The sequence below is a fragment of the Pempheris klunzingeri genome, chromosome 21 (assembly GCF_042242105.1).
Source record: "Pempheris klunzingeri isolate RE-2024b chromosome 21, fPemKlu1.hap1, whole genome shotgun sequence".
NCBI classification, from domain to species: domain Eukaryota; kingdom Metazoa; phylum Chordata; class Actinopteri; order Acropomatiformes; family Pempheridae; genus Pempheris; species Pempheris klunzingeri.
Window position 1 is genome coordinate 21,429,465 of NC_092032.1, and position 16,426 is coordinate 21,445,890.

Genomic DNA, 16,426 nt, shown 5'->3' on the forward strand with positions numbered 1-16,426 from the left:
ATCCTACGAGGTGCTTTTTAATGTTATTGCAGGAAGTAAAGGATTGTATACATTACCGCTTCGGGTCCGGTGTGGTGTGTCCACCCCGGACAGAGATGGTTGTGCAGTCATGGATGATTGAGGCAAGTGGTGGGAGGCAGATGAGGAGGAGGACGGTCCTGGAGGTGAGGACTTTGAAGTGACTTTCCCAGGAGAGGCCTAGACAGCAGAGGTGGTTGTTGTGGATCCGAGTATGGCAGTAGACTGGGGAAAGGACCCAGGGGTCTGTATTCGTGGTCCTCTCGCTTATCTCGGGCAGAATACAACACAGGATAAGGGTTAGGAATTTTCATGTTCCTTTCTGCTTCCTTCTCCTTTTCTCTGTCTCTCTACTTGCAGTGTTCCCTTAAACCCATATTTATTTTTCCTTTTTCATGCGCTTTACATCCCCTTTATACTGGACCTCGTCAGGTCCCTGACTTTGATAACAACAACTACTGCAGCAATTACCCATCCCATCCTACAGGATGGAGGGATTGTTATTTAGACAGGAGCGTGTAGCTCCAGTGTCGCAAAGAAATACGTCACTGCCTGCTACAGTCAATGTGATCAGAGTTTGACTAGTTTGACTGCAGCATGCATTGAATACCTCCAGTGATGGTTCAGGGTCATGTCTTTGTCTTCTGTGAGTCATTGCTTTCTCCAACAGTCTAGTCTGTTCATCCAGGGTCGCCTTATGTGTTGGGGAAATGTCACTATCGGTTAGTCATGTTGACTTATATTGATTTGGATAGTAATTTTTTTAGGACAGTAACCACGGTTATTGCGTCCGCGGAAAGGTCGAGGTTCATAGTCATTCCCGTGTCTCTGCTCTTTCCTTTTACGGGGACAGTCTCTGGCAAAATGTCCAGGCTGACCACAGTCATAACACACCTCTTCCTGTCTTGCATTCTGTTGACCATAATTGTCACCTGCCTGATCCCATCTACGTGCTCCTCCACTACCTCTTCCTCGGCCTCTGCCTCTACCTCTGTCTCCCTGGCTGTGATAAGGCCCTCTCTGTTCAGGACCACGGTAAAAGACTTCTTCAGAGCCCAGGAAAACCTGAATAGGCTGCTGTTTTGTCTTTTCTTCCTTTGCCTTTTGTTGTTGACCATGAACTCGGATTGCATGACGCAAATGATTGCAGAAAACATCCTCTTCACACGTGGGGAGTTCAATGCATGTGGTTTCAATGGTTTGTCTCACTTTTGGGTGTACTGTATTCATGATAGCATTTTTGTAGAGCTGCAGTCTGGCAGGGTTACCTGCAGCCAGACCACTGTTGTGTGTGAAATATTGATTAAATCTGTGTAGCCAATCTTCGCATGATTCGTCTGATTTCATTTTAAAGTCAGTGATCGCACCCCAATCTTGTCTGGGTGTGAATGTCTGTCTACAGCGGGTGAGAAAGTCAGCCCACTGTTGTCTGAACTCATTAGTTTCTCATACTAGGGGGTCGTCATTAGGGTCTCTATCAGTCAGTGGTCCCTGCACTCGGTGAAACTGTCCACCGAATGCACGGCGACAGATCCTAAGAATTTCAGTGGGAGTCAGAGTCATTGAGGCACGTAGTCCCTCCATTTCCCCGATCCATCCCTCAACATCTTTTCTCGGGTCTGGGAGAGCAGCGTTTAGCGCTTCGAAGTCTCCTGGGTACATTGACCTGTACACCTGCATGGTTGGTTCTGCGCCATTTTGTCCAGCAAGTGGATTTGGAACTGTTATCAAGGGATATTCGTCCTCAGGACCTGCTGAAAGGTCTTGAACCTTTTTCAACACTGCTTTTTGTCTGCGAGTGTTAGCTGCTGGAGGGCCTCCCTGTCGGAGATCCTCCTTTTCCTGTAGATCCAAAGCCTTCAATTGTTTTCTAAGGGCTTTGTGATCTTCATAGGGTGGAGGCTGGAGCTGTTGGCCACCAGCTCCAACTCCACCCTCAGCACCCTGTGGCTGCTGTTGTTGATGTTGCATTTGCTGATTTAACTGCTGTTGTTGCTGAACGTTTGCTGCTGCGCGGCGTCTGTTAACTACTGTTACAGCACCTGCAGCCTCTGCATCTAAATCTTCAAGGTCACATGCAGATTTCTTCTGTTGTTGTGCATCTGTTCTCTTTTTAACATCCTCAGAAGCAGTGGAAGCCCACATCATGGCACACTGAACTTCAGGATGAGCACCACCTTTCTTCTTATGTTTATCTTTCAATTTAACGAGAAGCGCATCACATTTAGGTTTATCCAATGTTCCATCGAATGGAGTGTTAGGATATTTTATCCATGGTTTATAATATTTAGAGGTTTGCGCACTGTATTCACTTTTCATACGGTTACGGTCATGATCCTGTTTCAATTTTAGTATATGTGTTCCAATTTGGATTTTTTTTTTTTTTTTTTTACTCTGATTTCTTATTTTTCCCGTTTGAGTTCCCCATTACAACTGTCCCATGTTGAGTTCACTGGCATGAGAGAAGAGGAGGTTATTGATCTGGCCTTCTACACCGCAGACACGGTGCGAGATCAATTTTACGGATTGAAACCAACCTCAGGCAACAGCCGTCAGCCCTCTTCTCACCAGTATAGAAGTCAACACAAGATAAAACAACAAACTGTAACTCCGATACCACCTATTGTGGCTTCAAACCTCAAGGAATTACCACATTCACTCTCACATTTACTCACAAATGTATGTATGTGTGCAGGCCTTTGTTGTATTCTTAGAACACAAATCACATATTAGGAGGTTAATTCCCCTGTCCAACTTGATAGGTTGGAGTACCTGATAGGAATCAACACAATTTAAGGAGGTTAATTCCCCTGTCCAACTTAAGATGTTGGAGTACCTGATAGGAATTAACACAATTACCAGGAGGTTGTTCCCCTGTCCAACTTGATAGGTTGGAGTACCTGATAGGAATCAACCCAATTTAGTAATTCCCCTGTCCAACTTAAGGTTGGAGTACCTGATAGGAATTAAACCCAATTTAGTAATTCCCCTGTCCAATTTAAGATGTTGGAGTACCTGATAGGAATTAACACAATTTAGTAATTCCCCTGTCCAACTTGAGGTTGGAGTACCTGATAGGAATTAACATAATTTACCTGGTAGATTCTCCCAAAATTCTCCTAATCAGCGCTTTCTTGTCCCGACGTCACTGCGTCTGCCAGACTCACAAACTATTTTATGGGACTCAAACCCTTCTAGGAATTTCAACCTCTTTTGCGCTGTAACTGCAGTATCAAATCTTCCATGTGCTGTGTCTTTATGCGTCTCTGTACTCACCAACGAAGTGGATGTGCGTCACCGGGCACCCTCAGAGAGCCCTGTCAGCCATCGTGGTCCCAGAAAAGGATGACCAATACAGACCATAGTCTGAACATGCATGGATTTTGTCCTCTCAGGCGTCCAGGGCTTCCTCAGGCGTCCAGATATTGCACATCCGGCTCGAAGGACCAATTATGTCAGGAAATTATTTCTATAAGACCAGAACTGTATTTTCGCTGTTAGTTCGTACCATTAATTTCCCAACACACAAGATAAACTCCCAGAGACAGAGATCTCAGTTCAAAGTTTTACTTGCAACAAGCAAGGAGTACAGGCAAAGATCTACATCTGCACTGAGCGGTCTCAGTGTCTTTCAAGCATATATAACATGTATAAGCAAAGTTCCTCCTCTCAGCAGTCCTCCGCCGCACCCTGCTCCCTCTCCTCCTCACCCTGCTCCCTCTCCTCCTCACCCTGCTCCCTCTCCTCCTCACCCTGCTCCCTCTCCTCCTTGCAGGGGCGGTTGGTGGGAAACGCAGGTACGCTGACTTCTCTCCGTTCAAGGCCTTCTCGAACTCTTCTTTATCTCAAGAATGCAAGCACAGTCTGATACATCCTACGCCAACACACATCTCTTTGATCTGTGTAAAGGTCACAGCAACCATCACACAGTCCAGCATCAGGCTAAAACTTCATGATAATAAAGCATAAATGTACTAACATAAAAATGTATTAGCATAAGCGTGTCTGCACATTTTCTATTTCCTAACAATCGGTTACATGTTCCATCACCTTTGTTATCTGATCAACACTCCTGTCATACCGACCATCGTGTTACACATCGTTATCACTTCCTCCTCCATCAAATCAACACTTCATCAATACATCCTATTTACATCCTATTTACGAGAGCCAGTCTTGGTTTTGTCCGTGGTGTCCTCCGTCAGTCGTCGCTGGATGAAGCTCTCCTCTCCTCCACCTCCCAGTAACATGGTCCAGTCAGAGCCTCTCCACACACAAGCTGCTGCTGCTGCTTCAACCTCTCTGGATCATCAGGACTCAGATGATCCACTCCTGATGCCTCCACCTCACCACCACCACAATCTGATGAGAGAAGAAGTCCTACATCAGTGTCTGCAGAGACTCCCTTCATCAGTGTTGCACACACATATTAGCTCATGTCAGTCACAGAGTTGTGATGTCATTCTTTATTGTGTCTGCTGCTCTTCCTCAGGTTTCTTTGATTTGTTTCCCCGTTAAACTTTAGTTTGGGGCCAGTTTCTCCTGATCCAGATCAAGCTCCTAAAAACAGGGTGTCGTGTGCTGTAAAGACTGTGAAGCATGTTTGGGGAAAATGTAGAGTTAGTGATGTTCGGCTCTATAAATGAAACTGACTTGACTACTAACAGTGTTTAGTACCTCAGAGTCTCCAGTCTGCAGTCTGGACTCTCCACAAGATCAGACAGCAGCTTCACTTCTGAATCCTGCAGCTTGTTGTGACTCAGCTGCAGCTCTCTCAGATGGGAGGGGTTGGACTTCAGAGCTGAGGCCAGATGAGCACAGCTGACCTCTGACAGACTGCAGTACCTCAATCTGAGTAAAGAATAAATGATGGAGCTAAAAATCCATATAAAATGCAGTCAGAAGTGTTGAGGGTTTGAATCTGCAGCTCAGCATCACTGTGTCCTCATCAATGAGCTTTTCCCTAAAAGGAGCAGAGAGACTTTCTCATTGTGTTACTGTGGATCAGCATCATGTCGACCTTCTACGGACAAATAACCATTAATAACATGCTGCTGATCTCAGTCAGGTCTGGAAGATCAATACTTTTCTGGTCTGAAGGATCAATATGGTTGATCAGACGTCGATCAGCACATTGGAACAGAAGTAGGAACATTTCTGCTTCAGGAGGTAAACGTGATCCATTTAAAAACAGATAATGATTCAGGGGATCTTCTGAATGTAGATGTGACCATTTACCAATAATTCTGAGCATGAACTCACTTTAACCACCAACAGAGGACATTTTCTACACTTTCTTCAACAAACACAGATCTGTTGTGGCTGCACACTGAATTTAATCCAGGAAACATGAAAATATGAACAAGAGGATATTTACATCTTTAAGGTTGTTAGTTATATATGAAGAGAAATGAGGTTCAGTTGTTAACTGAACACATCAGATCTACAATAGTGACAGAGAGTCAGTGAACTGACCTCAGAGTCTCCAGTCTGCAGTCTGGACTCTCCAGAAAACCACACAGCAGCTTCACTCCTGAATCCTGCAGCTTGTTGTCACTCAGCTCCAGATCTCTCAGATGGGAGGGGTTGGACTTCAGAGCTGAGGCCAGAGGAGCACAGCTGACCTCTGACAGACTGCAGCACCTCAATCTGAATAAAGAATAAATGATGGAGACAAACATTCAGTCATAATATGAGCTTTTCCCTAAAAGGAGCAGAGAGACTTTCTCATAGTTACTGTGGATCAGCATCATGTCCACCTTCTACAGACATCATCCAAATGTCAGCACAACATTCAGACACCTATTGATGATCAATAACATGCTGCTGATCTCAGTCAGGTCTGGAATCAGAGGATCAGTTCTACATTGGTCCTTTAAACAGCTGCATTTAGAAACAGGCTCTGATCTCTGAGAGTCCCTCTATATATGAGTGAGTGTGTTCTGAAGATCAATGTCAGTGATCAGACATTATTGGTGAACACACTGAAATCAACAGAAACCAAAGAAATGTTTCTACTTCAGTGAGTAAACTTGATCAGTTTAAAACAGATATTAGTTCAGAGGTTCTTCTGGATTCAGATGTGACCATTTACCAACAATTCTAAACATTCATTCCCTTTAAATACTAAGTGTCAAGTCTTCTCCCAATTTCCATCATTAGTTTGAGGTAATTTACTCTGTGCAGCTTCCCCACTTGAAGAGGATGAACCTTTCTACCTGGGCTCGAGCTGGATTCCACTCAATAACCAAACAGCTGTTGATGTTCCTTCTTTTATTTTGCAGTTAGTTTAGTAATCAAGTGGCAGCGAAGTGGCATGGTATCGAGGTGAAACACCTTTAGCCAGAGACACACGTTCTATTAAATATAAACAGATATTCCCTATATATAGATCCTTCAGCCCAATAATGTACCACGTACATCTTTACTGCATTTTGAACAGAGGCAATTTAAACATTTACTTTATCAAACATTTTAAACATATTTTATCAAAGTTTTTTAGCATTTTATACTTTTTTACTTATGTCTTTAAATGATCTATTTAAAGTGATTAAAGTACAATCTTTCAAACCCCACTAAAGGCAGCAGCCTTCGGCAGGTGAACCGGTTCCTCAGTGAGTTTGGAGCTCTGCATCTTACCGGCTGCCACCCGGATCTTGTATTGGAATCAGTCCTGCACAGTTGGACACACAGCGAATCTATACAGCGTTTTTGATCGATATCTTTTAGCAACTTTGTTTGTCCGTGGCTTCCTTCACTTCAGCACTTCCCCCAGGTGTCGTGTGCGCCCGTTCTTTTATATTCCAGGTAGCCCCCACTGCTGCCATTTACTCCTTTTGAAAACTCCAGTTTGACTTAACACTGAGAGAACATTTCCTACACTCTCTTCAAGAAGCACAAACCTGTTGTGACTGCACACTCAACTCAGAAAGGAAATGAACAACTTCATGCATCTTAGTTATATACACTACTCACAAAAAGTTAGGGATGTTCGACTTTCAGGTGAAATATATGGAAAATGTAAAAAGTGAATGCTACAGTGATATTATATCATGAAAGTAGGGCATTTAAGTAGAAGCATGCACTGGTAGTTTCTTCATTTTAAACTATTTATTTGAAGAAAATCTACCAACAGTGGTAGGTAAACCACAACAAAACATGTTCAGTGTCTCAATAAATTGGGACGTGGCCAAAGGACGTCCACTCCTCTCCTTTCTGTGACTCTTCCAGTCTCTGTATCACTGTTCCAACCTCCTGATGACACTCTGTGACCCTCTAAGCTCAGTGAACACCTCCGTCTGAGGACTTCCTGTTTGAAGCCTCCAGTGTTGAGGTGCTGCTGATCAACTGTTAGGTGTCGTCTTGGTCTCATGATGTCAGAATGTGAACAGCAGGATGAGGAGGACTGTTTAAATACCAATTCTACCTGAAGCAGGAAATGTATTGGTGGATTCATGGATCAAACCTGTTGTGAATGTTGCTGTTAAGCTTCTTGTTAGAGAACAGCAGCTGGTGCAGAAAGTACTGAGACACTGAACAGTTGGACATTCAAAGGTTTAGAGAAGGTCACATTAAGTTCACCTGGAAAGGTTAGAATGCATTTTAGGTTCATCCTGAAATTTCACCTGAAAGCCGAATATTCCTGACTTTTAGTGAGGAGTGTATGAAGAGAAATGAGGTTCAGTTGTTAACTGAACACATCAGATCTACAATAGTGACAGAGAGTCAGTGAACTGACCTCAGAGTCTCCAGTCTGCAGTCTGGACTCTCCAGAAAACCACACAGCAGCTTCACTCCTGAATCCTGCAGCTTGTTGTGACTCAGCTCCAGATCTCTCAGATGGGAGGGGTTGGACTTCAGAGCTGAGACCAGAGGAGCACAGCTGACCTCTGACAGACTGCACCACCTCAATCTGAATAAAGAATAAATGATGGAGCTAAAAATCCATATAAAATGCAGTCAGAAGTGTTGAGGGTTTGAATCTGCAGCTCAGCATCACTGTGTCCTCATCAATGAGCTTTTCCCTAAAAGGAGCAGAGAGACTTTCTCATTGTGTTACTGTGGATCAGCATCATGTCGACCTTCTACGGACAAATAACCATTAATAACATGCTGCTGATCTCAGTCAGGTCTGGAAGATCAATACTTTTCTGGTCTGAGGGATCAATATGGTTGATCAGACGTCGATCAGCACATTGGAACAGAAGTAGGAACATTTCTGCTTCAGGAGGTAAACGTGATCCATTTAAAAACAGATAATGATTCAGGGGATCTTCTGAATGTAGATGTGACCATTTACCAATAATTCTGAGCATGAACTCACTTTAACCACCAACAGAGGACATTTTCTACACTTTCTTCAACAAACACAGATCTGTTGTGGCTGCACACTGAATTTAATCCAGGAAACATGAAAATATGAACAAGAGGATATTTACATCTTTAAGGTTGTTAGTTATATATGAAGAGAAATGAGGTTCAGTTGTTAACTGAACACATCAGATCTACAATAGTGACAGAGAGTCAGTGAACTGACCCCAGAGTCTCCAGTCTGCAGTCTGGACTCTCCAGAAAACCACACAGCAGCTTCACTCCTGAATCCTGCAGCTCGTTGTCACTCAGCTCCAGATCTCTCAGATGGGAGGGGTTGGACTTCAGAGCTGAGACCAGATGAGCACAGCTGACCTCTGACAGTCTACAGAACATCAATCTGAATAAAGAATAAATGATGGAGACAAACATTCAGTCATAATATGAGCTTTTCCCTAAAAGGAGCAGAGAGACTTTCTCATAGTTACTGTGGATCAGCATCATGTCCACCTTCTACAGACATCATCCAAATGTCAGCACAACATTCAGACACCTATTGATGATCAATAACATGCTGCTGATCTCAGTCAGGTCTGGAATCAGAGGATCAGTTCTACATTGGTCCTTTAAACAGCTGCATTTAGAAACAGGCTCTGATCTCTGAGAGTCCCTCTATATATGAGTGTGTGTGTGTGTGTGTGTGTGTGCCCTATATGGCCCTATATGGCATAGGCCATATAGGCGGGCGCCTAGAGCGCCACCTGCTGGAGGGGCGCTGCTGCAAGCCCTCAAAAACAAAACAATTAAAACAATAAATAAAATAAGATAAATAACAGTAATCATTTGCCTCCCCGACTGGCACCCTTTCCTCGTGGTCTGTCTGTCTGTTCCTCGTGCCCCCCCCCTTCCCGTCCTGTCCTGCACCGTGCACTGTGAGAGAGGGTGGGACGAGTCATCGGTGCTCTTCTCAGGTAGCGGTTCCTTTTGACAGAAGTCAACAAGTCATATTTGTCATCATGAAAAGGCCCGAGCCCTCAGGTGAGGCTTTCAGGGAGCGGAGAGAAGAGGAGGCAGAGAAGAGAAGAGGTCCCAGTGTAGGGGTGTCGTCTTTTCTAACATTAAAAAATGCCCTTTGACTTTTCATCTGTACAGCTGGAGGCCGGCTAAGTTGAAATAAAGCAAAGTTGCCTAATAGTTCTACTGCAGATACTGCAGCTACTGTGGAACTATATAATTCTAGTGCTTTTATTTTAGTAATGCAGAACCACTACTAGAGAATGATTCATGTTATGTTGAACACATCAGTAGTCTGTCTGTCTGTCTGTCTGTCTGTCTGTCTGCCTGTCTGTCTGTCTGTCTGTCTGCCTGTCTGCCTGTCTGCCTGCTGCAGCTCCATGTTTAACTTGTACTGTATATTCTAGTTCTATGTTGTCTTGTTGGCACACTCTGCTTCTATAAGGCCTGTTGTTACCAAGTGTTCACTGACCAAAGCACCATCTCCATTTATGTTGTTGAAAACAGATTTGCTGTCACTGGGACTGACTTTGACTTAAACCCACAGTGTAACTTTAGTATTAGTTTTTATATTATATTGCACTGTTTTGTGTTGTTTGAACGTAGCACCTTTTTATTGTTCATATTGTGGGAGCTGTCAGGACTTTCTAAATATTTGCAAACAGGAACTCTGGTTTTATTTATGTTATTTCCTTTAATTATTATTTTTTATTGTTATTTATGTTATTCTAGTGTGTGTTTGTTTGTGTGTTAACAATGAAACCTTTAAGGTCTGTCATACGACTGTTGTCCATTAATGAACAACTTCATGCATCTTAGTTATATATGAAGAGAAATGAGGTTCAGTTGTTAACTGAACACATCAGATCTACAATAGTGACAGAGAGTCAGTGAACTGACCTCAGAGTCTCCAGTCTGCAGTCTGGACTCTCCAGAAAACCACACAGCAGCTTCACTCCTGAATCCTGCAGCTTGTTTCCACTCAGGTCCAGCTCTCTCAGATGGGAGGGGTTGGACTTCAGAGCTGAGACCAGAGGAGCACAGCTGACCTCTGACAGACTGCAGTCCTTCAATCTGAAGAAAGAATAAATAAAGTGAAATGATTTATTTATTCAGGACAATGTTCCTCTGAAGACCAACCTGCCACAGCAGGGGTGTCTGATCGTTGGCTTGGAGGTAAAAACTAGAACATATCCGACAACACTGACACAATTTACAGAGCGCCATCAAATTAAAGATGTAAGGTTTGGAGGACATGTGGATTTTAGATGAAGGACAGAAAAGTGGACCAAAGTGTGGCCGTCTGAAAGGTCTGCAGAACGGAGAACAAGCACAGTGGAAGCACGACAGATGTCAGCACTCACCTGGTGACTATGTGGGCGACAATGGAGACTGAGAGCGACGGCTTTGGTGACGTGCTAAATACATTAGAGCCCATGTGCAGGACAGCAAGTAGCATTGGGGGCTAGCCTCTACTGCTGCCTCGGTAGTTCACCCTGAGCCTGTTCAGCACACAGCTAGTGCGGCCTCACGTGCTGCGTCTGTCTACCGGGGGCCACTTTGGGACTGAGGGTGCTAGCATCACGTAGGGAGAAACCACAAACACACTTCCACTAGCATTAGCAACATGGTCATCTGTGCTGCACTAGTAACATCAGGATGAAGTCGTCAGTCAGACATCAACTGGAGCTCTACAGACTGGACTATTACTGAGAGCTGCGGCCACAACAAGACCCTGATGTTTGGGTTCAGAAACATCACATCATCGTCTATCAAAGCCTTTCTGATCAACTCTGGTTCTGTTACTGATTAGCCAGGCTGTGAGTGCTTTACTGGATTTGGGACTCAGCAGAAAGCAAATGTTTCCTCCACCACACCGATGCTCGTGCTGCTCGGCCCTTAACGAGGTGGGGGTGTCGCATTGATCTACAGGTCATTCTGTCTGTTTAAACTCCAAACTTTCTCCAAACATTCAGCTCATTTGAGGCTCTTGTGGTAAAAGGATCTCTATCCAGTAGAAAACAGCTTTGTCCCAGAAACAGGCTCCTCCGTGGGCTCTTCTAGAAACCACCTGACTCTCACTGATGTCTTCAGCGACTCTGATTGGATTTTTAATACTGCTGATTTCATTATTCACCTCTATGAAAAGCCTTTTTGCCACTTTTGGTTGTTCTCAGTTTGCACATGCTCAGTTCTAACACCCCCCAGACTAGATTCTGTGAGTGTCTGAGCTGTCTGCCTTTCTCCTGCCTCAGCTTTGCCTCCTGGTTGTTCATGCAGTCTCTCTCATTCCAGCTCTGCTTGGTGAAGAGGAGGCCATGTGACTCTGGTCCCATCTGATGTCGCCCCAGTTCCCCCCAGATCCATGTTCTTCAGGTACGTTTACTATCTAGAATTTAGTCGTCCTGATTGTCTGAACTGTGACTTTCTAGTGGTCTGTTCTGAACACAGCTCATCCACTGTGTGTCTGCTGCTCTTCCTCAGGTTTCTTTGATTTGTTTCCCCGTTAAACTTTAGTTTGGGGCCAGTTTCTCCTGATCCAGATCAAGCTCCTAAAAACAGGGTGTCGTGTGCTGTAAAGACTGTGAAGCATGTTTGGGGAAAATGTAGAGTTAGTGATGTTCGGCTCTATAAATGAAACTGACTTGACTACTAACAGTGTTTAGTACCTCAGAGTCTCCAGTCTGCAGTCTGGACTCTCCACAAGATCAGACAGCAGCTTCACTCCTGAATCCTGCAGCTCGTTTCCAAACAGCTCCAGCTCTCTCAGATGGGAGGGGTTGGACTTCAGAGCTGAGGCCAGATGAGCACAGCTGACCTCTGACAGTCTGCAGCCACTCAATCTGAATAAAGAATAAATGATGGAGCTAAAAATCCATATAAAATGCAGTCAGAAGTGTTGAGGGTTTGAATCTGCAGCTCAGCATCACTGTGTCCTCATCAATGAGCTTTTCCCTAAAAGGAGCAGAGAGACTTTCTCATTGTGTTACTGTGGATCAGCATCATGTCGACCTTCTACGGACAAATAACCATTAATAACATGCTGCTGATCTCAGTCAGGTCTGGAAGATCAATACTTTTCAGCACATTGGAACAGAAGTAGGAACATTTCTGCTTCAGGAGGTAAACGTGATCCATTTAAAAACAGATAATGATTCAGGGGATCTTCTGAATGTAGATGTGACCATTTACCAATAATTCTGAGCATAAACTCACTTTAACCACCAACAGAGGACATTTTCTACACTTTCTTCAACAAACACAGATCTGTTGTGGCTGCACACTGAATTTAATCCAGGAAACATGAAAATATGAACAAGAGGATATTTACATCTTTAAGGTTGTTAGTTATATATGAAGAGAAATGAGGTTCAGTTGTTAACTGAACACATCAGATCTACAATAGTGACAGAGAGTCAGTGAACTGACCTCAGAGTCTCCAGTCTGCAGTCTGGACTTTCCAGAAAACCACACAGCAGCTTCACTCCTGAATCTTGCAGCTTGTTTCCACTCAGCTCCAGCTCTCTCAGATGGGAGGGGTTGGACTTCAGAGCTGAGACCAGAGGAGCACAGCTGACCTCTGACAGTCTACAGAACATCAATCTGAATAAAGAATAAATGATGTTACTTTAGAAGACGATGTTCATTGAAATCATTCAGCCTTTAATAATCAGCTCAGAGCTGAAGAAGGCCAGGCCAGCTGAGAGACGTAGTCCCTCCAGTGTGTCCTGGCTCTTCCTCTGGGCCTCCTTCCAGTGGGACATGCCTGGAACACCTCCCCAGGGAGGGTGCTCCTCACCCTATCTCTAAGGGTGAGGAGCTCAGCCACCCTACAGAGGAAACTCATTTCAGCCGCTTGTATCCATGATCTTGTTCTTTCGGTCATGACCCAAAGCTCATGACCATAGGTGAGGGTAGGAACGTAGATCGACCGGTAAATCAAGAGCTTTGCCTTTCGGCTCAGCTCCCTCTTCACCACGACAGACCGATATAATGACCGCATCACTGCAGACGCTGCACCGATCCACCTGTCCATCTCACGCTCCATCTTTCCCCCACTTGTGAACAACACCCCGAGATACTTGAACTCCTCCACTTGAGGCAGGAGCTCTCCACCGACCCGGAGAGGGCAAACCACCTTTTTCCAGTGGAGAACCATGGCCTCGGACTTGGAGGTGCTGATTCACATCCCAGCCGCTTCACACTCGGCTGCAAACCGCCCCAGCACACACTGGAGGTCCTGGCTCGATGAAGCCAACATGACAACATCATCTGCAAAAAGCAGAGATGCTATCATGAGGTCCCCAAACCAGACCCCCTCCGGCCCCTGGCTGCGCCTAGAAATTCTGTCCATAAAAGTAATGAACAGAACCGGTGACAAAGGGCAGCCCTGCCGGAGTCCAACATGCACCGGGAACAGGTCTGACTTACTGCTGGCAATACGAAACAGACTCCTGCTCCGGTCGTATAGGGACCGGACAGCCCTTAGCAAAGGGCCCCGGACCCCATACTCCCGAAGCACCCCCCACAAGACCCCACGAGGGACACGGTCGAACGCCTTCTCCAAATCCACAAAACACATGTGGACTGGCTGGGCGAACTCCCATGAACCCTCGAGCACCTGATGGAGAGTGTGGAGCTGGTCCAGTGTTCTGGGGCGTAACCTGCATTGTTCCTCCTGAATCCGAGGTTCGACTATCGGCCGTATCCTCCTCTCCAGTACCCTGGAATAAACTTTCCCGGGGAGGCTGAGGAGTGTGATCCCCCTATAGTTGGAACACATCCTCCGGTTCCCCTTCTTAAAAAGAGGGACCACCACCCCGGTCTGCCAATCCAGAGGCACTGTCCCTGACCGCCAAGCGATGTTACAGAGACGTGTCAACCAAGACAGTCCCTGCACATCCAGAGACTTGAGGTATTCAGGGCGGATCTCATCCACCCCCGGTGCCCCGCCACCGAGGAGCTTTCTGACCACCTCGGTGACTCCAGCTTGGGTGATGGACGAGTCCACCTCTGAGTCCGCAGCCTCTGCTTCCTCAGCGGAAGACCTGACGGTGGGATTGAGGACATCCTCAAAGTATTCCTTCCACCGCCCAACGACATCCCCAGTCGAGGTCAACAGCTCCCCACCCGCACTGTAAACAGTGTTGGTGGAGCACTGCTTCCCCCTCCTGAGGCGCCGGACGGTTTGCCAGAATTTCTTCGCGGCCAACCGATAGTCAGCATTAACATACTGACTGTGGTTCAGTATCACAAGTTTAATAATAACAATAATAATGATAATAATTTCAGAAGTTTAACGTCACCACAACCTTCACATCATATTCATCTGAGCACAGAAGTCAAACGTGGTGTTTAGTACCTCAGAGTCTCCAGTCTGCAGTCTGGACTCTCCAGAAAACCACACAGCAGCTTCACTCCTGAATCCTGCAGCTCGTTTCCACTCAGCTCCAGATCTCTCAGATGGGAGGGGTTGGACTTCAGAGCTGAGGCCAGATGAGCACAGCTGACCTCTGACAGACTGCAGCACCACAATCTGAATAAAGAATAAATGATGGAGACAAACATTCAGTCATAATATGAGCTTTTCCCTAAAAGGAGCAGAGAGACTTTCTCATAGTTACTGTGGATCAGCATCATGTCCACCTTCTACAGACATCATCCAAATGTCAGCACAACATTCAGACACCTATAAATGATCAATAACATGCTGCTGATCTCAGTCAGGTCTGGAATCAGAGGATCAGTTCTACATTGGTCCTTTAAACAGCTGCATATAGAAACAGGCTCTGATCTCTGAGAGTCCCTCTATATATGAGTGAGTGTGTTCTGAAGATCAATGTCAGTGATCAGACATTATTGGTGAACACACTGAAATCAACAGAAACCAAAGAAATGTTTCTACTTCAGTGAGTAAACTTGATCAGTTTAAAACAGATATTAGTTCAGAGGTTCTTCTGGATTCAGATGTGACCATTTACCAACAATTCTAAACATTCATTCCCTTTAAAACTAAGAGAGAACATTTCCTACACTTTCTTCAAGAAGCACAAACCTGTTGTGACTGCTCACTCAACTCAGAGAGGAAATGAACAACTTCATGCATCTTAGTTATATATGAAGAGAAATGAGGTTCAGTTGTTAACTGAACACATCAGATCTACAATAGTGACAGAGAGTCAGTGAACTGACCTCAGAGTCTCCAGTCTGCAGTCTGGACTCTCCAGAAAACCACACAGCAGCTTCACTCCTGAATCCTGCAGCTCGTTTCCACTCAGCTCCAGATCTCTCAGATGGGAGGGGTTGGACTTCAGAGCTGAGACCAGATGAGCACAGCTGACCTCTGACAGACTGCAGTCCTTCAATCTGAAGAAAGAACAAATGATGTAACTTTAGAAGACGATGTTCAGTGAAATCATTCAGCGTTTAATAATCAGCTCAGAGCTGAAGAAGGTTTAGAACGGAGACGTTTAGTAAATCTCCAAACAGTTGAACCCAACAGGATGCAGGTTAAACAGTGTAAAATACAAACAGTGACACTGAGCTCTCATTAATATTCATGACAACGTGCTGCTTCTTCAGTAAAGACGCAGTGACGTCACCTCTTCAACTCTGCAGCTCCACCAGTGGCTCCATCTCTACAAACTCATGTTGTGCAGCCAAACACAATAAAAACCCTCAGAAACTGATTTAAGATTCGACTCCAGATCCCAAACTTCTGAAAGATGCCAAAGAACAAAAGTCATCTCCAATATTTCTGTTAGGAACAGTGGAGTCATAAAATCACAGCTTCTTCAGTTTAAACTCTTCAGTCACTAGAAGCATCATAAAGCTTCAGAAACATGTTGGAAAAAGAAAATCCTGAATACATTTGTTATTGTCTGATAGTTGAAACAGAGATTATTGATCTGTTCTTTGTATGCATGTCTTTTTTATTACCACTTATTTAAACCATGACGGGAACATGAGATGAAAATCAGCTGTTTAAGAGGTTCAGAGTGAATCCTTCTGTGCACATTGATCTTTATTACAGTTTGAAATGTGCAGCTCAACATTTCTCTGCTGCAGACAATGGACTAAACCA

General features: G+C 44.8%; 1 protein-coding gene across 4 annotated transcripts in view; it reads right to left on the reverse strand.

Moving 5' to 3' along the window:
* Window positions 1-16,426, reverse strand: part of LOC139220922 (protein NLRC3-like) — a 104,037-nt gene that overhangs the window by 46,341 nt on the left and 41,270 nt on the right. Inside the window, exons 13-19 of one of the 4 annotated variants that reach the window (XM_070852791.1) lie at window positions 14,705-14,878; window positions 12,772-12,945; window positions 12,012-12,185; window positions 10,243-10,416; window positions 8,555-8,728; window positions 7,757-7,930; window positions 5,494-5,667 (exon numbers count right to left, since the gene is read on the reverse strand). In XM_070852791.1, coding sequence (XP_070708892.1) covers window positions 5,494-5,667; window positions 7,757-7,930; window positions 8,555-8,728; window positions 10,243-10,416; window positions 12,012-12,185; window positions 12,772-12,945; window positions 14,705-14,878 — 1,218 coding nt within the window. Of the gene's footprint in view, window positions 1-5,493; window positions 5,668-7,756; window positions 7,931-8,554; window positions 8,729-10,229; window positions 10,417-12,004; window positions 12,186-12,771; window positions 12,946-14,704; window positions 14,879-15,534; window positions 15,709-16,426 lie in introns of those variants that run through there. The other 3 variants (XM_070852803.1, XM_070852800.1, XM_070852804.1) reach the window with 3 other exon arrangements.